We start from the raw sequence: 22,004 nt of genomic DNA, 5'->3' as shown, positions 1-22,004 counted from the left end.
CTAATTCACAAAAACTATAATTTCTTACATCTGTCATTCTCATTGAAAGCAAGCCTAAGATGTGGTAGATCTGTTCTATGTGAGCTATTTCTATGCTTCCCATTCTTAAGTTTAGTTGTTGCGTCTTTTACTTTCAGTTTTGCACATCAGCTTCAAACAGCTGTAAATACAATATTTTTGGTTATGGAAAATATATTTAATAGTGGGTCAGATGGTACAATGATTCTTTACACTTTACTTGCTTGTTTTGTCACATAAACAGAAATTAGGCAAACTCTTACAATTTTTGCAACCAGGAAATGGCAGAGCCATTTCTGCATAGTGCACCTATAAGGTCTTAAGAGTACTTTATGATCAGAATGACTTTCTATATTACCTGTGGGATTTATTTAGTGGGAAGATAACATTAGCAATTTTTTACATTGTTTGGAATGATTTGACTCTATTTTATCCTGAAGAAGGCACAGTGATGCTGAAAGGTTTGTGTTTTCTTACCCAATAAATGACTGGGAGGTTATACATATGGAGTGTGTGACCCTTTGTTTTTATACCCCATTTTCTTCTAACAGGAAATCCAGATGGCAGCCATTTTATTAAAATATCAGTCCTGGTTGATTGACAGGCTTCCCAGACTGCCTTCAATCTTTAAAATAGTCCTTAAGGTAGCAAGTATTAGTGTACCAAGTTTGATACTTGTATTATAAAATTGTACAACTATTGAATGTATCCACTGGACGATATTGCGTGGCAGCAGAAAGATGAGCACCAAACCAAACTGTCACCCTCAACAGGCAGAAAAATAATGTTACAATAATTAAATGTTTTTAAAAAACAATAGTGTAGTATACAGCTTTCTGAAGAAGCAACATCATGGGTATTTGTGTGCGTGCGTGCACGCGCGCTTATCTATCACTTTGTGTTGTCAGTTAGAGACAAGTTACTAATGTTACTGCAAGTGTCTTATGAGTAGATAGAAAGGCTTTCCCACTAATATTCTCAATTAAATGTTAACTACAAAGTATGCCTACCTGGCTGAATGATATCAGGATTATTATGTGTTTCAATTGGGAGGGGATTTGTTTTGCAAACTGCCATCGCAGTAGCCTACAGAAACATTGTTCGTGTCAAGGGAAGCCAGTCTGGATTTGGCTTCAGACCAATCACATCACAAGCCAAATGTCTTTATTGACAGAAAAAAATGTAATTGTTGCATCTTGTGTTGTTGTACTCCGGTGGTTAGCTAGCTAGCTAAAAATTGTCCCTTTCCCAAATTAGCCATGGATGGAGATATGGAGTTGGAGTTGTGGTTTTACTTAATTCTCCGTACAGGCCAATGACTTGTCATGACTTGGCCCTCTTTGGGGATAGCGAGTACCATCCCCATCTCTCTGCACCATCCTATCTCTCTCACCACCTCTCTCTCTGCACCATTCTCTCTCTCTCACAACCTCTCTCTCTTCCCCCTACACCCAGGCTCTGTTACGCAGGTCATAAATTCCTAGAGGAGTCTCTTTCCTCATGGCCAGACAGTATAGAGATAAAGTTTCACAGGAGAACAAAGGAACCTCTTCCACATCACAGAACTTGAGAACTGAACAATGTCCATGTTTTGGAGAATGTGTACACGGTCGGGGGAGAATCCAGCTACAACCGGCCCATTTCGTTTAATGTTTGTGAAACTCATGAGACAATACAGCCACATTACCATAACTCTGTTTATACAAGAGTCTCAGTTGCGAGGCTTGCAATCTAGTTGTTGTATAAAATAAATTAGTAAAGATTAAACTATTTGTGAAATTATGTAATGTGATTTTAAACTGTTTAATGAAGGAAACGCCAATTCCCTTTGGAGTTTAACTAAGTCATAGGCCCACCCCATGAACACATACATTGATCTGGCACCATGGGACAGCCCTTTCCTACTGTTCTGGATATAACTCCTTCCTTGGGAATTTCTCTTTACACCCAAACCTCGATTACCGAGAGGGCTAAGGTTTGAGTAGAGACCCTAAACTGGAGTATAAACTAAGGTTGTAATGGTTGTTGAAACTCAGACTATCGATACCGACAGAATAAGAGCAAATCTTTGATACTAATTACAAGTCTGCAGCTAAGAATTCTATACCATTGAATGCAAAGGCCAACAACCGCCGAAACATCTATTCTATAAGAACATTTCTGAATGTTACTCTGAAGTAGTCATTCTAACCAAAGACTCCAGGGATGCAGAGAGAGGGGCGGATGAACTTCCAACAGAAAGAAGGATGATTCCAACAGAGATCACGACGACACACAGCCTATATATTGATTGCAATTATTCCCGAATGAGTGAGCGTTCATGTGCAAAGGATTAGCATTTCAATGGTTGTAATTTTCAACTTTGTAGTGTCTTATCTTTCGCGCACTTCTCATTTCTGTGATTATTTAGTTAATAAATAAAGACAATTGATGCATGGATGATTCATAGTGAAGACTGGGTTCGTGCAGATAACCAAAAATGTACGACGTTTGGAATGAGACTAACGTGAGGTAAAGAATAATTCATGAATTAGAACACTAATTGATCAGATATTAAAATATCTTAAAGTTGTATTAGGAAAATTATAACGTGTAATCTGAATATGTTCCTTGGTGCCCCGACTTCCTAGTAAATTACATTTACGTGATTATTCAGTTTAATAACGTAATAATAATTACAGAGAATTGATTTGATAAAATAACAGTCTTCAGTTTAATGTTGCCAAAGACACGACAGACTATAACAGCGATTGTGATCCAACCATTGTAACGTTCTTCGTCGGGCGAAAGAGAGGAGGACCAAAATGCAGCGTGATGATAATCCATTTTAATAGAAAACGTAAACAACGAATAAAACAATAAACTGACAAATTGAACCAGTCCCGTACCGTGAACACTGGAAACAGAAACTATAACCCACACCCCACAATACAAAACAGGCTACCTAAATATGTTTCCCAATCAGAGACAACGACTAACACCTGCCTCTGATTGAGAACCATATCAGGCCAAAACACATAGAAACAGAAACTAGACATACAACATAGAATGCACACTCATATCACACCCTGACCAAACAAAACATAGAAACAAACAAAGCAAACTATGGTCAGAGTGTGACAACCATAAATTAATATATTGTGCCCCTGGCTTGAGAGGATGGAAGTTCACCATGTAGCTAGATGAAGTAGGTTCATGTTAACTAGTTGGCCAGACGTATTGTTGTCCATGACAGGAAGTGAGTCTAGTGAGCTGGTATTTTAGCCAGGTAGCCTAGGACAATAAAAACTTAAAGTGTGTACTGTATGACAGAGTTCTAGACCGTTTAGGAAACATGAAAGGGAGGAGGATGGCATCGTTATTTTTCTACAAATAGGGTGAGTCAACATGCGGTTTGTACTTGCACGCACACACAGAAATCAGTAACATGGACAGCCGTGTCATATTTAGTTTACATTGATTAGACTAAATCTTTTAGTTGTCACTGTATTAGACTAAGCATAGGTGATTATGTTGAAGTTGAAACATGGTACTGGAATAGTGGAGGCAGCTCCTGTTATTCTTTGTGACTTGCGGTAGTTCTCCATTAAATCAACAGTTGTTTAGTAGTCCGAAAATGTCAGAAACATTAAACCAAAAGGTGTGGTTTAATTTATTTTGCCACTGTGTTTTCTTATCATCTCAGCCTTTAGGCCTATATATCATGGTGTCCAGGCAAATTAACTAACAGGTTACAGAGCAAACAATGCAATTATCACAACACATAGGTTGTAATATGGCTTTTCTTCTAGATTGGCTTCCCGGTGATTTTACCAACGCATCCCTACTGGTGCACGTACATTCTGGGCTCTATTTCATAAGTAGGCAGGGTTTATAAATGAGGCCCCTGGACTTTATTGCCCTGCTGCAGATGTATTACTAAGGCATTGGTATATAAAAGGTCATAATTGAATGATTATAATAATTAGTTATATCATAAACATAGCAGTGGGTAGATTCATTTCCTGTTATAACCTGGAGGACCAGATGTAACCATCACTTACATACACTTGGTATACAGTAGCCCCCCTGTCTTGTGGTGGTGTCAGAATCTGTCATTGTTTCTAGAGCAGGAAGTGGACCTCTTGACATGTGTATTTATTGTTATGTAGTACGTGGTGGTTGCACTGCATAGCCCCTAGACACAGCCCACTAAGATGTATTGTCTTTGTGAAAGTCACACTTAGAAGATATAATACATTTACACAGCACCACTTCCTCCTCTCAGCCAGCACCAGATCATGTAACTGTTTCATACCTGTCAAAGGACCATCACTTTGGTTTGCCTTTTGTTCTGCCGTCGGTCTGAGCAGAAAATATTGGACTAACATTTGGTTTGGCAGTGGGTCAGTATGTGTGGAAGACGTGCATTCAGGCTTTCTCTGCTTCTGCTGGTGTGGTGTGTGTGCACAGCCTTAGAAGGTAAGATTTGTCCTGTTCTCAAACACACAGCATGCATGTACAGTTTGTACAACACTGAAAAAGGAAAGGGGTCCTGTCCTCATGTTTCATTTGTTAAATATTAATGGCATTATCATTACCTCGTATAAGAATAGGAGTTCTACTCAGCACAATCTGAACTGCATTTATGGAAGCAGAAACTGTCATATATATATATACACATACACACATACACACACACACAACTTTCTCTTATGCAACAAACTGGGCATGGCAATTGTAGTCAATTCAAAACAAACATTTTAAATGAAACAATACACTTACAACCCATTTTCCTTCATGTTTACAGAGATTCAAGTGAAAACATTGGAAAAAGGAGCAGATTTGGGCACTCTTTCCTGTCCAAACCAAATCATTAATAACATTGCGTATGTAATATGTAAGATAGATAGAGTGAAAAGTGGTGGGAGTGAGTGTCGAGTGTCTCTTCGTTTTGGCCATAATGGTACAGACAACACTTGTGACCCCAGAGTCACACTACCGATAGAGAATGACAGAGTGTTTCTAAACATCACCAACATACAACCATCTGATGAAGGAAACTACACCTGTGAGTGTGTACATAATCGAGGAACAGATATTTTGCATCTCAATATTTCAGTCAATGGTAAGTGTTTGGTTTGCGTGTCACATTTAGCTTGAACTGTGAATGTTTGCTCTCATTTAGTCACTTCTACCATCTCAGTCCAAGTGAACTGGACTATCAAAAATAGTCTTCAAATTGAGCATCTGTCAACAATGTAAATGACCAGAGTGGAGGAAGAGAAACAAGCCATATAGGATCACAATGAGTTCTTCCCTTTTCTTTTTCAGGATCCCATGTCACAAACAACCTTTCTTTCTTACGTCCTTTCCATGTCATGATAATAACAGCCTTTGCAGGATTTGTAGCCGTCGTGGTCCTTGTTGGAATAATCAGGAGGAAACGTCCTCACAAGTAAGAGATTCTTGTTAGCTTGTTAAAAGAAAAGTTGATTGATATTTGACATATTTGGTAATTGAATGAATCAATTCCTTTGTTATGGAGGTACTGTAATAATATAATGTAGGTTCAAGCTCAAATAGCAATCTGATCTACAATTGATATAGAGAACTATGGGAAATATGCGGTAGGCTATACTTTAGGTCCAAGATTTGTTTGTGCTCGCTTGCCAACTAAATGTCAATGGTGTGACTATGAGTGACAAAGAGCTGCCAATAGAGCATGAACAGATAAAACTGAGATCATATGAAATACCCTGATGTATGATATAGGCTACTTGACCTACGTTAAAGTCTGACTCGATAAGGTTATTGTAGGTCACTAATAACTGAACTGTTGAGGTTTCTCACTTCCTGTCTTGTCAAAAATTTGTGTTGGAACAAAACATGCATGCAGCCAAGCACAAACACACATAACATTTTGTTCCAGAAAGCATCTGCTGTGTAAAACCATGTTATGTTACGTTCATTCACAGGTCTTCTGTTCTTTTACACAGCAAGAGAACACAGCAGAAAGCGGTGTACACCTGTAAGGAGGTGATGCAAATGTCTTTTCTGTCAGGGCTGTTACTGCTTGATGTTACCTGGAGTCATAAGACTGTCAGGGCTGTTACTGCTTGATGTTACCTGGAGTCATAAGACTGTCAGCGCTGTTACTGCTTGATGTTACCTGGAGTCGTAAGACTGTCAGCGCTGTTACTGCTTGATGTTATCTGGAGTCATAAGACTGTCAGCGCTGTTACTGCTTGATGTTACCTGGAGTCGTAAGACTGTCTGGGCTGTTCTTGCTTCTTCTGTTACCTGTAGTCGTAAGACTGTCAGGGCTGTTACTGCTTGATGTTACCTGGAGTCGTAAGACTGTCAGGGCTGTTACTGCTTGATATTACCTGGAGTCGTAAGACTGTCTGGGCTGTTCTTGCTTCTTCTGTTACCTGTAGTCGTAAGACTGTCAGGGCTGTTATTGCTTGCTGTTACCTGTAATGGTAAGGCATCTGCAGACTATGCTCTTTCACATTTTCAATTGAATTTGCCAACATTTACAAATATTTCCAAAGCCCCATATGAGATTTTACAGTGTAATATGTTGACATATTGTTAATGTCTTTGTAGGTGGAGCAACAGGACATTGAGCCCTACAGCACGTTCACAAGGAGAGACAATGGGCTTTACTCAACTCTCCAGCTGACACCTTCTAACCCCTGACCTCTGGCACCGTTGACCAATGACGACATGGCATTAGACACCTTTTTCTATCACTAGGGGTTAAATACTATTTCACCAGCCCTGGATATACAACTGTACAGTATGTCCATTTACTGGATATCTCGATTACTGTAATGCCCCTATTTTTACAGCTGATACACTGACTTTATATAGTTCCATTGATTGGTTACTGACACCTGGCTGAATAGGTCCTGTACTGTAGATCGTCTTCTGTTGCTGTAAATATCAGCACTTACTGTATGAATCATGCACATTCTGTTACGTAGAACCAATGTTCCTGTGGACAGATGTGATCATGTGCATTTCCACCAGGCGTCAATGTTTTGCATTTGTAAAATATATTCCTTGCAGCAGTATGCACAGTCATCATCACAACATGCTTCATGACAATGCATTTTCCTTGCTTTCAATGGTCCATCTCCATTTATCATGTAGGCCTACATGAATTACATGTTCAGGTGAAGAGATGTAACGACAAAACTAAACCGTTCATTAAAACTTAATTTCCAAACAGATCCATGAAGTCTATAGTAATATGTATAATGTATTGGCTGTATGCATCTTTTATTTATTTTTCCTTTAAGTCAGTTAAGAACAAATTCTTATTTTCAATGACGGCCCAGGAACAGTGGGTTGGTTAACTGCCTGTTCAGGGGCAGAACGACAGATTTGTCAGCTCGGGGATTTGAACTTGCAACCTCCCAGTTACGAGTCCAACACTCTAACCACTAGGCTACCCTGCCACCCCATCTAACCCAGCATGTACACTCTAGAGGAAAACTCACCATTATCTACATCAGGCTTATATGATATAAGAACCCTTCAGCCTTGTGGTGGTGCAGAATCTATCATTGTTTGTGTATAAAGGAGGAAGTGAACCTGTTGATGTGGCTGTAGTTAATAATTCGGCCTCGTGGTGCTTTGCAAAGACCAGGATGCACTAGCAGAGGTCCAAGTGTTTCTGTGAAACAGTAAGACAGGTAGAAGCTAGAAAGCAGCACCACTTCCTCCTCTCAGCTCTCAAGGTCCATTATGACTAGTCAACCCAAGTTTTACTTTGTTTCTCTGTTGAACAAGTAACGTTGGATAGACGTTGAGTTCTGTACTCAGTCTCAGCAGACAACATTGAGTAATGTTTGGTTCTGCAGTTGGCCAGTGTGTTTGTATTCAGGCTACTTCTGCTTCTGCTGCTGTGGGATGCAGTTAGTCAATAAGCAATCAACTTCACTACTAATGCTCAATCTGAAAACCATGAAACAGGACACTCAATCTGTTTCCCTTCATGTTGGCAGTGACTGAAATAAAGACATCTGTCTGCCCCAAAAATGTTTGTAACATAAGTTAGAGTGATAAGTGGGGGGGAATGACTGTCAAGTGTAATTTCGGACCAACCATAATGGTACAGACTTCACTTGTGACCCCAGAGTCACACTGCAGACAGAGAGTGACAGAGTGTTTCTACACATCACCAACATACAACCATCTGATGAAGGGAATTACACCTGTGAGTGTATACATAATGGAGGAACATCGTTTTTTTCATTTCAATATTTCCTTCAAAGTGTTTCTACACAGTGTTTGGTCTGATGGTGTATATCATCTCTGCTCACTTCACTGAAATTCAGCGACCTTTAACTTGCTACGGTGTGATAACGAAAGTCACAGTTGACAGAAATGTTATAGGTGCAAAATCCTCTCACAAGCTCCCTCACACACCACAGGGGCCTCATTTATAACCATTGCGTAACTTTCACACTAATGCGTGTGCCATTTCTGATAAGACTGGGCACCTGCATGTTTCCAATTATAAATCAGACCTGTCTTGAAACTGTATGCGCATGAAAGAGTATTAAAACTCTGCCTGAAAATGCCCATCATTCAGCTGTGATTGGTCCTGTTGCACCAAAACAAACAAAAAAGTGTCAAGGGAAGCCAGTGTGGATTTGGCTTCAGACCAATCACATCACAAGCCAAATGTCTTTATTGACAGAAAAAAACGTGAATTGTTGCATCTCGTTGTGTTGTACTACGGTGGCTAACTAGCTAGATAAAAATCTGCCCTTTCCTAGCCATGGATGGAGATTTAGACTTGCGGTTTAACTTAATTCTCTGTACTGGCCAATGATTATAACGTTGATTCTGATCCAACCATAAATTAATATATTGTGCCCCTGGCTTGAGAGGATGGAAGTTCAACATGTAGCTAGATGTAGTATGCTAATGTTAACTAGCTGGCCTGGTGTATCATTGTCCATGACAGGAAGTGAGTCTAGTGAGCTGGTATTTTAGCCAGGTAGCCTAGGACAACAAAAACTTAAAGTGTGTACTGTATGACAGAGTTCTAGACCGTTTAGGAAACATGAAAGAGGGATGGCTGTGACGGCATTCCACCTCCTCTTCTGAGGAGGAGAAGCGAGAAGGATCGGAGGACCTGTCACGTTCTGACCTTTATTTCCATTGTTTTGTATTTATTTAGTATGGTCAGGGCCTGAGTTGGGTGGGCAGTCTATGTTTTCGGCCTAGTATGGTTCTCAATCAGAGGCAGGTGTCATTAGTTGTCTCTGATTGAGAATCATACTTAGGTAGCCTGGGTTGCACTGTTTGTTTGTGGGTGATTGTCTATGTTGATGGCTTGTTTCAGCACAGGTCTCATTTTGTAGCTTCACGGTCGAATTTGGTTTATTGTTTTGGTTACTCGTTTGTATAGTGTTCAGTCTTTCTTGATTTAAAGATTTACCATGGACACTTACCACGCCGCATTTTGGTCTTCCGATCCATCTCGCCTCTCCTCTTCAGATGAAGAGGAGGACGACCATGACAGGACCAATGCGCAGCGTGGTAAGTGTCCATAACGTTTATTTAAAGACAAACTGAACACTATGAAATACAAAACAATAAACGTGAAACGAACAAAACCGAAACAGTACCTGTGGCAACAAACACTCACACGGAAACAAACACCCACAAACCAAAAGTGAAACCCAGGCTACCTAAGTATGATTCTCAATCAGAGACAACTAACAACACCTGCATCTGATTGAGAACCATACTAGGCTGAACTCAAAACCCCAAGATAGAAAAACACACAGACTGCCCACCCCAACTCACGCCCTGACCATACTAAATAAAGACAAAACAAAGGAAATAAAGGTCAGAACGTGACAATGGCATTGGTGTTTCTCTGCAAGTAGGGTGAGTCAACATGTTTATTCTACTTGCACGCACACACAGAAATCAGTACCATGGACAGCCACATATTTAGCTTATGTTGATTGGACTAAATAGTTTTGGGTATCTTTTAGTTATCACTTTATTAGACTAAGCATAGGTGATTAGATGTTGAAATGGTGCTGGAATAGTGGAGGCAGCTGTGACTCGAGGTAACTCTCCATGGTCCTAAACCAATAGTTGTTTAGTAGTCTGAAAATGTTGGAAACATTACCTTGTTTGACAATGCTGTAGGTCACATAACTGTTTGTTACATAGCAATATGTTTTGTAGACTTCACCAGACAGATGTTGATCTCAGTTATATACTGTAATTAATTTAAAAAAGGTGTGGTTTAATTTATTCTGCCACTGTGTTTTCTTATCATCTCAGCCTTTAGGTCTATATATCATGGTGTCCAGGCAAATTAACTAACAGGTTACAGAGCAAACAATGCAATTATCACAACACATAGGTTGTAATATGGCTTTTTTTCTGGATTGGCTTCCCGGTGATTTTACCAACGCATCCCTACTGGTGCACGTACATTCTGGGCTCTATTTCATAAGTAGGCAGGGTTTATAAAATGAGGCCCCTGGACTTTATTGCCCTGCTGCAGATGTATTAAAAAGTAATTTGTATTTAAAAGTTAATAATTGAATGATTATAATAATGTTGAATCATAATCATAGCAGTTGGTAGATTCATTTCCTGTTATTAACCTGTAGGACCAGATCTAACCATCACTTACATACACTTGATATAAACCCCCCTCAGTCTTGAAGAGCTGTCAGAATCTATCATTGTTGCTAGAGAAGGGAAGATGAGCTCTTGACACATAGTTTATTATATGTAGTGGTTGTACTGCAGAGCCCAAGGGATGTATTGTCATTGTGAAAGTAACACAGAAAATAGAATACAGTTACACAGCCGAGAGGAAGTGGTGCTATCACAAGATTATGTGACTGGATACAACCTGTCAAAGGACCACAACTTTGGTTTGACTTTTGTTCTACTGTTGGTCCGAGCAGAAAATATTGGACCAACGTCTGGTTCTGCAGTGGGTCATTATGTGTGGAAGACGTGCCTTGAGGCTTTCTCTGCTTCTGCTGGTGTGGGGTGTGGGCACAGCCTTTTAACATAAGATTTGTCCTGTTATCAAACACACAGCATGTACAACACTGAAAGAGGTCCAGTCCTCTGATATTAGTGAAATGTTAATGCCATCAGCATTACCTTGTATAACAATAGGAGTTCCACTCAGCACAATTTGAAGTACATTCAGGGAAGCAGCAACATTTGATTCAGAATATTCTCATTCATTTATGAATGTGTAATAAAACATGTTTTGTTTTTTACACACCTTTCACTAATGCAAAAAAAATGGTGCATTGTAATGCTAGTCAATGCAAAATAAACATTTTAATTTAAACAATATACTCACAAGCCATGTCCCTTCATTTTTACAGAGATTCAAGTAGAAACATTGGAAACAGGAGCAGATTTAGGAACTCTTACCTGCCCAAACCATTAACAACATTATTTATATAATATGTAAGCTAGAGTGATAAGTAGTGGGAATGACTGTCAAGTGTCATATCTGACCCAAAAAATATTGGTACAGACAACACTTGTAACCCCAGAGTCACACTACAGATAGAGAGTGGTGGAGTGTTTCTACACATCACCAACATATCTGATGAAGGGAACTACACCTGTGAGTGTGTATTTAATGGAGGAACACATTCTTTGCATCTCAATATTTCTACATTGTAGAATAATAGTGAAGACATCAAACCTATGAAATAACACATGGAATCATAGCATCCAAAAAAGTGTTAAACTAATCTAAATATATTTTAAACTCTTCAAAGTAGCCACCCTTTGCCTTGATGACAGCTTTGCACACTCTTGGCAGTCTCTCAACCAGCTTAATGGAGGTAGTCACTTGGAATTCAACAGTCTTGAAGGAGTTCCCACATATGCCGAGCACTTGTTGGCTGTTTTTCCTTCACTCTGCGGTCCAACTCATCCCAAACCATTTAAATTGGGTTGAGGTTGGGTGATTGTGGAGGCCAGGTCATCTGATGCAGCACTCCATCACTCTCCTTCTTGGTCAAATAGTCCTTATACAGCCTGGAGGTGTGTTGGGTTAGGGTCTTTTACCAAATAGGGCTATCTTTTGTATACCACACCTACCTTGTCACAACACAACTGATTGGCTCAAATGCATTAAGGAAAGAAATTCCACAAATTAACAAGGCACACCTGTTAATTGAAATGCATTCCTGGTGACTACTTCATGAAGCTGGTTGAGAAAATGCCAAGAGTTTGCACAGCTGTAATCAAGGCAAAGGGTGGCTACTTTAAAGAATCTCAAAGAAAAAATAGTTTGGTAACTACATGATTCCATGTGTTATTTCATAGTTTTGATGTCTTCACTGTTATTCTACAACTTAGAAAATAGTAAAAATAAATAAAAACCCTTGAATGAGTAGGGGTGTCCAAACTTTTGACTGGCACTGTGTATGCATGCATGCATGTGTGTGTGTAGTACCAGAGCGAACCATAGTATTTCTATGGCTCCCTCTGGTTTTAGTGTTGCTGAACAGTAGAGCCAGGCCATGAGTGTCTGTCACCTCCACATCAACATGCATTATTAAATGAGGCATTTTAATTCCTGTGGGTTTTTTTAAGGAACAAAAAGGAAAATAAAACTGCAGTTCCACTAGGTGTCGCTGTGCTGCATTTGAAAAAGGACTTAGTCACAGCGGTATGAACGGATAGTGATGCAACATTTCTGAAGTAAAAATTCCAGAAAAGTGTCCTGTCTGATGACATATGTGAATGCTTTATATTTGTGTAAGAGCCTTGCGTCATCTGATGGTACTGAATTATCTCCATACTTTAGATTTACCGTTGAGTTTGTAACATATTTTATATGGTCTATATTCTGTACTGTAGACTACATCAATTGTTAAGAAATGTGTTTCAGAAATGATCATTTTTGTCTTTTCACTGTGTCTTTGTTTTTATGTACATTAGATACATAGGTGTTGAGATGCAGCTGGAATCATCCTCTGGTTGAGTGAGACAGCGTCACATGCATCAATGTCACCACAGTAATTTAAGACCACAACTGCTAACCAGAATATTAAACAGGTTCTTCCCAAGATATAATGAAAATGTTTGGTTCAGATATTTGGATTAGAACACACCTTTTTACTCAATTTCCCCTGTCAAGGGTTTTTATCAAAACTACATATGTACACAATTTGCCCCTACAGTGTTGTGACACTGTACACACTGCAGTACAGAAGCCCTGGAGAAGTTTCTTCCATCTGGTTACTGGCCCGCCTCTCTAAACTAGGCTACTTTCAGTTTTACCAGATAACTCTTAGTACACATTCCAATACCCTTTATACAATCACAGGATATCAAAGTGTACAGTGATTTCTGATAATGAGTGTCTACTGTAAGTATCATTATGACTGCTCTCCTTTCCTGGAATTGGAGTCGGTTACTACCGAGGCCATGGAGAGTGGCCCAGAGTATTGAAATAACCCTCCGGTAGTGGATCCTCTTTCATTTTATTCCTTCCTACAGTAACCATGACTCAGACCTTCTCTTCGGCCACTCCCCGAGACACCCTCTGAGATCAGCCATCATTGATGGTGACCCTGAAGTGGGCTCAGGGATTCGAACCAGCAACCTTTCGGTTATTGGCCCAACGCTGTTAACCGCAAGGCTACCTGCCACCCTTAGGCTGCTCCTAGCTAGACTGTAAATGGTCAAATTACAGAGTGATGGGATTATACTTTAATAGGACACGCAGTTTATGATGTAATAAAATGTACCATTACAATTATAACCCAATTATGATAATAAAATTAACTTTATTATACTCAGTGGTGGACCCAATTGTCATACTTACCGATACCATAATCAAAAATTAAAGTGAAAGTCAACCAGTAAAATACTACTTGAGTAAAAGTATTTGAATTTAAGTATAATTAAGTGGGGCAGCAGGTTGCCTAGTGGTTAGAACGTTGGGCCAGTAACCAAAAGGTTGCTGGATCGAATCCCTGAGCTGACAAGGCAAATATCTGTCGTTCTGCCCCTGAACAAGGTAGAACGACACTGTTCCCCGGTAGGCTCTCATTGTAAATAAGAATTTGTTCTTAACTGACTTGCCTAGTTAAACAAAGGTAAAAACAATAATTAAGTATCAAATGTAAATGCAATTGCTAAAATATACTTAAGTAGCTAAAATAAAAGTAAAAATAATGTATAATTCCTTATATTAAGCAAACCAGACAACATTTACAAACAAAAGATGTGTGTTTAGTGAGTCCGTCAGATATTCTCGAGAATTTGACCATTTTCCTGTCCTGCTAAACATTCAAAATATAACGAGTACCTTTGGGTGTCAGGGACAATGTATGGGAGTAAAAAGTACCTTATTTTATTTAGGAATGTAGTGGAGTAAAAGTTGTCAAAAAAATAAATAGCAAAGTAAAAGTACAGATATGCCCAAAAACTGCTGAAGTAGCACATGATAGTATTTTTACACCACTGGTTATACTAACGTGATGTTAACATCACCTTCAATTAATGAAGTCACATAAGTATCTAAAGAGCTTTCAGTTTCACTTGTGTCATGCAACTACTGTTTTCTACCTACTGGGGCAGTGGACTTCCCCCTTTTGCTATGACATTCAGACACAGTCACTCACTACACATCTCCTAGGAAGAGGAAATTCCACAACCCCTAACACCAGACTAACAATGAAGACCAGCAACCACCAGGATGAGAATCTGGGAACTTCCTACTGACACAATTACCAGAACAGCATTTCATGTGAGAAGCATGTTGAAGAAACTCTGTGAACCCCTATGATAGACACACTACTTACTGTAATAGATTTCAAATCTTGAAAATGTCTCACTCATAGAATGCTCACCTTATTACCATAACACGGAGTCATCATTTCCCACATTGTAAAATGTTTTTGTACAGTACCAGTCAAAAGTTTGGAAACCTACTCATATAAGGGTTTTAATTTATTTTAACTATTTTATAAATTGCAGAATAATGGTGAAGAAATCAAAACTATGAAATGACACATATCATGTAGTAACCATAAAAGTGTATAATATATTTTATATTTGAGGATCTTCAAAGTAGTTTGCTTTGCCTTGACAGCTTTGCACACTCTTGGCATTCTCTCAACCAGCTTCATGAGGTAGTCACCTGGAATGTATTTTAATTAACACGCGTGCCTTGTTAAAAGTTAATTTGTGGAATTTCTTTCCTTCTTAATGCATTTCAGCCAATCAGTTGTTTTGTGACAAGGTAGGTGTGGTTTACAGATGATAGCCCTACTTGATAAAATACAAAGTCCATATTATGGCAAGAAGAGCCCAAAAAAGCTCAGAGAAACGACAGTCCATCATTACTTTAAGACATGGAGGTCAATCTATCCAGAAAATTTCGAGAACTTTTAAAGTTTCTTCAAGTGCAATCACAAAAACCCTCAATCACTATGATGAAACTGGCTCTAATGAGGGCCGCCACAGGAAAGGAAGACCCATAGATAAAGTAATTACAGTTACCAGCCACAGAAATTGCAGCCCAAATAAATGCTTCACAGAGTTCAAGTAACACACACCTCAACATCAACTGTTCAGATGAGACTGCATGAGTTACGCCTTCATGGTCAGATTGCTGCAAAGAAATCACTACTAAAGGACACCAATAATATGAAGAAACTTGCTTGGGCCAAGAAACACTAGCATTGGACATTAGACCGGTGGAAATCTGTCCTTTGGTCTGATGAGTCCAAATGTTATATTTTTGGTTCTAACCACCGTATCTTTGTGAGACGCAGAGTAGGTGAACGGATGATCTCCACATGTGTGGTTCCCACCGTGAAGCATGGAGGTGTGATGGTGCTTTGCTGGTGACACTGTCTGTCATTTATTTAGAATTCAAGGCACACTTAACCAGCATGGCTACCACAGCATTCTGCAGCGATACGCCATCCCATCTGGTTTGCGCTTAGTGGGACTATCATTTGTTTTTCAACAGGACAATGATCCAACACACCTCCAGGCTGTGTAAGGGCTATTTGACCAAGAAGGAGTGTGATGGAGTGCTGCATCAGATGGCCTCCACAATCACCCAACCTCTACCCAATTGAGATGGTTTGGGATGAATTGGACCGCAGGAAAAGCAGCCAACAAGTGCTCAGCATATGTGGGAACTCCTTCAAGATAGTTGGAAAAGCATTCCAGGTGAAGCTAGTTGAGAGAATACCAAGAGTGTGCAAAGCGGTCAAAGGCAAAAGAGTGGCTACTTTGAAAAATCTTAAATATATTTTGATTTGTTTAACACTTATGGTTACTACATGATTCCATATGTGTTACTTCATAGTTTTGATGTCTCCACTACTATTCTAAAACGTAGAAACTAAAAATAAAGAAAAACCCTTGAATGATTAGGTGTGTCCAGACTTTTGACTGGTACTGTAGATTGACTGAAATCTATGTTCATCAAGTGTAGGCATGTTAAGTTTCTGGGGTGGAGAATTAGCAGCCAATTGGTTTGGAACTTGCTGTGGTTACAGTAGCCTTTCGATACCCTTGATGTGGTGACCTCTACATTGTAGTTTAGTTTGGCACAGAGCATGTGAACCAAAAAAATGTTACGTCAAAATAAATACATTTCCGCGTTTATTTTGTTGCAATGACGTCATTCAGCTTCAGCCTAATGTGCGCCACACAAAAAATAATACTAACAGTTCCTTCTTGTCACGTTGTAATTGGCTACTGCCGGGAACCACTGGGGAACTAGGCTACTCTATACCTACCCCCTCAACAATTTAAGGGCTTTCCAAAAACAATCTGACTCACTTCACGTGTAACTAACGAAGCAATATATTATGGTCCAACGTGAGAAACAAAACCAAGAGTTTAAGTCAACATTCACCAGCTGAGAATGAATACTTTTCTCGTTCTCTTCTGCCTGCTCTCTGAAGGTAAATAGTTTTCCATGGCTTCTGACTAGGGGTTGATTCTGCTCATATAAGATGAGATGGGTTAGGTAAACAACATTTCCCACGTTTGACAGGTTATTGATTATTTTGTATGTAGGCTAAACTTGTTTTTATTTATTTACCTATTAACTTGCCTTCTTCCTTTTGTAGCGGTCTCTGTCAACGTCGTAGCTAGAGGAGACACCAGGGTTGACTTCAATGCCGACGCATCATATACCTGCACCCATGCGGACCCGACAGGTGTGCTGCAAGTCACCTGGCAGAGGCTGTTCAAAGACGACTCGGTGGAGAATCTGGCCACCTACAGCAAGCGGTTTGGAGCTCAAATCATAGACCCGCACCGAGGCAAGGTGGTTTTCACGGAGGCATCTCTCAACTCGACGTCTATTACCGTGAAGAACGTAACATGGGCAGACGAAGCCTGCTATATTTGTTCCTTCAATGTTTACCCGAGTGGATCAAGACGCAAGCAGACGTGTCTTACCGTTCAAGGTATTTAATGCACTGAATAATAACAGTTTTAGGGCGTACCTCTATTGTTCTCTATTCAGTTGAAGTTACAACATTTTAATGTAAGTGATATTGTAACTCAAAATAATAATCGTAGGTCAGCACAGGTACAAGCACACCTGGTCAACTAATTATTCAGCCCTTGATTAGACCTAGTTGAATCAGGTGTGCTGGTATAGAAGTGGAAGTCACTGGGGGTATCCTTGGAGATTATATTTTTGGGGGAAACACTCTTATCGAGCATTCATAAAGACTTCATAAGCAATACATACAGTTAATTCGGAAAGTATTCAGACCCCTTGACTTTTTTCACATTTTGTTACATTACAGCCTCAAATGTAGTAAAAGTTTTCTTTTTTTAATGATTTGCAAAAATGTCTAAACATGTTTTTGCTTTGTCATTATGGGGTATTGTGTGTAGATTGATGAGGAATTTGTATTTATTTCATACATTTTAGAATAAGCCTGTAAGGTAACTAAATGTGGATAAATGGAAGAGGTTTGAATACTTTACGAATGTACTGTAGATGCTAAACTAATACATTTATAAGCAAAACCCCCAATACATGTAATATAAAGGTCCTTACATCTGGTGCTTCGCTAAATATAGAATAATCCTTTAGTCAGCCTTTACAGCAGGACATTTGCGAAGGAATGATATCTGAATAATACAGTATGGGCAGTTTATTAGGGGTTTTATTAGGGGAATAGAAACACTATAGTTTAGAACACCAGCTAACTTCAACTATAAAATCAACATATTGGCATTGTTACATCACTGGCAGGATTTCCCAAAACTGTCTGAATCCCAAAACTGTCTGAACGACCATGAACTCTGCTGCATTAATAAGGGACATTTGCTGGTGTCAAAACATTTATGAAAACATGATACATATTTTGAAAGCTATTCTTAATTGATCTGTCTGGTAAAATAAGTCATATAAATAAAATCAACATGATCTAATATTCCCTGTTTCATCTATTCAAAGGTTTATCTGAAGTGAGAGCCACAATGCAAAAAGTCCCCAGCACTGAACCTAAAGCAGACATGGAAGTTGTGGTCAGCTGCTCTGCCACGGGTAAACCAGCACCTTGGATCCAATGGAACTTATCTGCTGCAGCACTCATAAAGACACCTAACAACTGGACTGTCATTAACACAGACCAAACTGTCACAGCCAATAGCAACATCACCCTCCAACTGTTGCCAGGCTCCGGGGGATACGTGGACTGTATCGTAAACAATGGGATGAGGACACAGAGACACGAGCGGGTCCTGCTTCCTATTCTCCCTGTAGAGAGGGAGGTTGAAGAGGGTACGTAATGTTGACGTGTCATATACTTCTAAACCATGCTCTTTTAGCGTGTCAGAATGGTCCAACTTGAAAACATTGTGAAAACAACATCATCCCTAGCCTTATAAATAGTTTGCCAAATTCTTGATGTTAATAGTAAACATTTACATTTGGATACATGAATTTGGCATTCTATTTAACAGGCTACATCATCCCCAGGGGCATGTTGTGATAGCCTTGTGACCAGCATCATCGTGCAATAGTGCAACATTCTGTTTCCTGAAAACAGAACGCAGCGATTTCAGGCTGGTTCCAAGAGGCTAATGTTGTGATGCTATTAGTGCTGTTAGTAATCTTATCTCACCAGTTGGGTTTAATATTGACCACCATGGCAAGGCATCACAAGTCACTCCCTTTTTAAAACCACACTGTAGTCAAGTGTTGTGTTGAATTCTGGGTAGTTTCCAGATCCTCAGGGATGCTACGTGATGGATGATATGATTGAATAGATGGAACAGAACATGATGTCAACATGTTATTCAAACTGAATGCATTAAAAAGGAAGGGTGTAAAATTCCTTGTTTTTCTCTTCGGAGTAAATGCTGTCTCTCCAAACACATGCTCACTGGAGTTTCATGTTTCACCTTCCAGATGCCAAGAGGACATCCCCGTGGGCGGTTGCCATTCCAGTGTTCCTAATCATTTCCCTTTTAGTCATCTTGGGTTGTGTCGAGCTTCAAAAGAAAAAAGGTGAGTCCACACAAGATTATCTGTAATATCTAATATCTTTATTTTAACCGTCTTAGTAAGACAAGTGGAATGAATTGAGTCATCAACTCTATATATGGTTCTGTCTTTTATCAAATAAACTGAATAAACTGCATGCCTTGGAGCTCAGGAATGTTTATGGATAACGTCCTTTTAGATTCACTGTAGTACAGTATAGTAACCTTCACATTCTCTCTGGCAGGTTGCAGGCAAGCAGCGTTGGCAACCACAGCAGACGAGCAGGACCGTCTTAGGAGCAATGTGTAAACATCTGTCTGTTGTTGCTGCCCGTGCTTATATGCACTGTAGCTGACCGCTGTTTTTGTTGAGGACTGGAGCACCTGTTGTTACTGAGCCTGGATGTTGAATCTTGTTGAATCATTCTTACACAGTCATAAATAAGCTAATTAACACATGCATTATACAAGCCATGATATGGTTAATGCTGTTTAGAGATACTGAAATGGCACTTTTAGGTTTGAGAGATTGATGACCTCTTGTAGGTGAGTGTTGTGATATGAGGTAGGTTTACTTGTTGCCTGGCTACCCAAACTCCTTGCTCCAGCCAAATGTTACGCCAAAGGACAGTTTCTTCTTCGCAATGAGTCTGAATTTGAGTACCTCCCCAGCTTTTCACCGAATGCCAATACATTCGGGGCCATCTGATTTGTCCGGTAACGATGGGTTGAGTCAGAGCTAGAACACACGTGGGTTAAACAGGGGTTTGAAAATTCATCATTGGCTGTTACTGTGATTGGTTAGAGACAATCCAATCGCTGGAGACATTGTTTTGTACAACGCCCGTCGTGCCCCTTGTCACCACAAACAACTTCAATAATAACCCTACCCATATTCAGACTAAAGTATGTAGTGAAGGACAAAGCAGTGGGAGAATTTAGTTTGAGTCGTCAGGCTAGGTTACCTCATCATCTATTAGGACAGCACCACCTACTGTTTGACTGTACTTTATTATAACATACATCTATTCTACTTGGTGTATCTATTTATTTTATGTTCTAAATAACCTAGTAATTTATTTTATTTCAACCCACTTCAATATGATTGACCTGGTTGCACTTTTATTCAAGTTAAGTTTACAGAGTATTGTTATTATAAATCTATGGAACTACAGATAGTTTTGTTGTTCTTCCTGTTATACCAGTGTAATGTGTGAATGTATTTGAGACCTTAGAATGTAATGATGATAATGCACATTTTTGCTCTTTGATATTTCGTCTTGTTTGAGTTTCTATTGTTATTTATTTTGATAATGTATGTTGCTTGTTGTGTTCGATTCCATTTCCACCTGATTTGACACTGTTTATAAAAATCAGGCTATTATTCTTGCTTGATCTGTAAAATGTTTTAGATTGTTTAATCATTAAAAACATTATTTATATGGATTGTGTTACCACCTGTGATATAAAACTATACGCTGTATTTAATTTAAAAAACTGCCCATTGTCTCCTTGTTTACAGTAACATCACCATTTAAAATCAGGGGTAGGTTGTTATAGCTCCTTGTTTACAGTAATATCACCATTTAAAATCAGGGGTAGGTTGTTATAGCTCCTTGTTTACAGTAATATCACCATTTAAAATCAGGGGTAGGTTGTTATAGCTCCTTGTTTACAGTAATATCACCATTTAAAATCAGGGGTAGGTTGTTATAGCTCCTTGTTTACAGTAATATCACCATTTAAAATCAGGGGTAGGTTGTTATAGCTCCTTGTTTACAGTAATATCGCCATTTAAAATCAGGGGTAGATTGTTATAGCTCCTCCTTGTTTACAGTAATATCACCATTTAAAATCAGGGGTAGGTTGTTATAGCTCCTTGTTTACAGTAACATCACCATTTAAAATCAGGGGTAGGTTGTTATAGCTCCTTGTTTACAGTAATATCACCATTTAAAATCAGGGGTAGGTTGTTATAGCTCCTTGTTTACAGTAATATCACCATTTAAAATCAGGGGTAGGTTGTTATAGCTCCTTGTTTACAGTAATATCACCATTTAAAATCAGGGGTAGATTGTTATAGCTCCTCCTTGTTTACAGTAATATCACCATTTAAAATCAGGGGTAGATTGTTATAGCTCCTCCTTGTTTACAGTAATATCACCATTTAAAATCAGGGGTAGGTTGTTATAGCTCCTTGTTTACAGTAACATCACCATTTAAAATCAGGGGTAGGTTGTTATAGCTCCTCCTTGTTTACAGTAATATCACCATTTAAAATCATGGGTAGGTTGTTATAGCTCTGCGCCAGGCTCACTTGGCTACGTGTGTAATATTTTAGCTCCTTTCTGTTTTATGTCCTGAGAAGAGTTCCTTTAACCTTCTCAACTAAAACAATGGTTCTGACATTGGCTTACACTGTTTAAAAATAAAAATTAAGTCTCACCAGCTGAGTTTACTTTTAGCCTGGTGTATGGGGAGGGGCC

The 22,004-nt window shown here is 39.2% G+C and overlaps 2 protein-coding genes across 7 annotated transcripts; both read left to right on the top strand.

Moving 5' to 3' along the window:
• The first annotated feature begins 4,071 nt into the window (after positions 1–4,071).
• On the top strand, positions 4,072–7,238 carry LOC118936328. 5 transcript variants are annotated; one of them, XM_036951703.1, is made up of 5 exons: positions 4,072–4,479; positions 4,808–5,125; positions 5,332–5,455; positions 5,976–6,028; positions 6,610–7,238. In XM_036951703.1, the coding sequence occupies exons 1-5, from the start codon at positions 4,410–4,412 to the stop codon at positions 6,627–6,629; spliced, it is 585 nt and encodes a 194-aa protein (XP_036807598.1). In that variant the 5' UTR covers positions 4,072–4,409; the 3' UTR covers positions 6,630–7,238. The 5 variants fall into 5 exon arrangements, with proteins under 5 accessions (XP_036807598.1, XP_036807599.1, XP_036807595.1 ...); XM_036951704.1 differs by having other exon boundaries at positions 4,073–4,479; positions 5,997–6,028; XM_036951700.1 differs by having other exon boundaries at positions 4,082–4,479; positions 5,976–6,036.
• Positions 7,239–16,813: 9,575 nt separating this feature from the next.
• Positions 16,814–20,962, top strand: LOC110525141 (OX-2 membrane glycoprotein). Of its 2 annotated transcripts, none has more exons than XM_036951698.1 (5): positions 16,814–16,970; positions 17,139–17,480; positions 18,488–18,814; positions 19,445–19,543; positions 19,764–20,962. In XM_036951698.1, the coding sequence occupies exons 1-5, from the start codon at positions 16,931–16,933 to the stop codon at positions 19,826–19,828; spliced, it is 873 nt and encodes a 290-aa protein (XP_036807593.1). In that variant the 5' UTR covers positions 16,814–16,930; the 3' UTR covers positions 19,829–20,962. The 2 variants fall into 2 exon arrangements, with proteins under 2 accessions (XP_036807593.1, XP_036807594.1); XM_036951699.1 differs by having other exon boundaries at positions 19,445–19,562; positions 20,311–20,962.
• Positions 20,963–22,004: the final 1,042 nt, after the last annotated feature.

Source organism: Oncorhynchus mykiss, chromosome 18 (genome assembly GCF_013265735.2).
Source record: "Oncorhynchus mykiss isolate Arlee chromosome 18, USDA_OmykA_1.1, whole genome shotgun sequence".
Taxonomy (NCBI): domain Eukaryota; kingdom Metazoa; phylum Chordata; class Actinopteri; order Salmoniformes; family Salmonidae; genus Oncorhynchus; species Oncorhynchus mykiss.
This window is presented reverse-complemented; position numbering and strand designations above follow the sequence as displayed.

Bases quoted from the DNA above. Each gene is read 5' to 3' on its own strand.
- LOC118936328 (XM_036951700.1), top strand. From the start codon at position 4,410: ATGTGTGGAAGACGTGCATTCAGGCTTTCTCTGCTTCTGCTGGTGTGG. The intron at 5,126-5,331 runs GTAAGTGTTTGG...TTTCTTTTTCAG, and splicing joins TCTCAATATTTCAGTCAATG to GATCCCATGTCACAAACAAC. The intron at 6,037-6,609 runs GTGATGCAAATG...ATGTCTTTGTAG, and splicing joins CGGTGTACACCTGTAAGGAG to GTGGAGCAACAGGACATTGA.
- LOC110525141 (XM_036951698.1), top strand. From the start codon at position 16,931: ATGAATACTTTTCTCGTTCTCTTCTGCCTGCTCTCTGAAG. The intron at 16,971-17,138 runs GTAAATAGTTTT...TTCCTTTTGTAG, and splicing joins CTTCTGCCTGCTCTCTGAAG to CGGTCTCTGTCAACGTCGTA. The intron at 18,815-19,444 runs GTACGTAATGTT...TTCACCTTCCAG, and splicing joins AGAGAGGGAGGTTGAAGAGG to ATGCCAAGAGGACATCCCCG.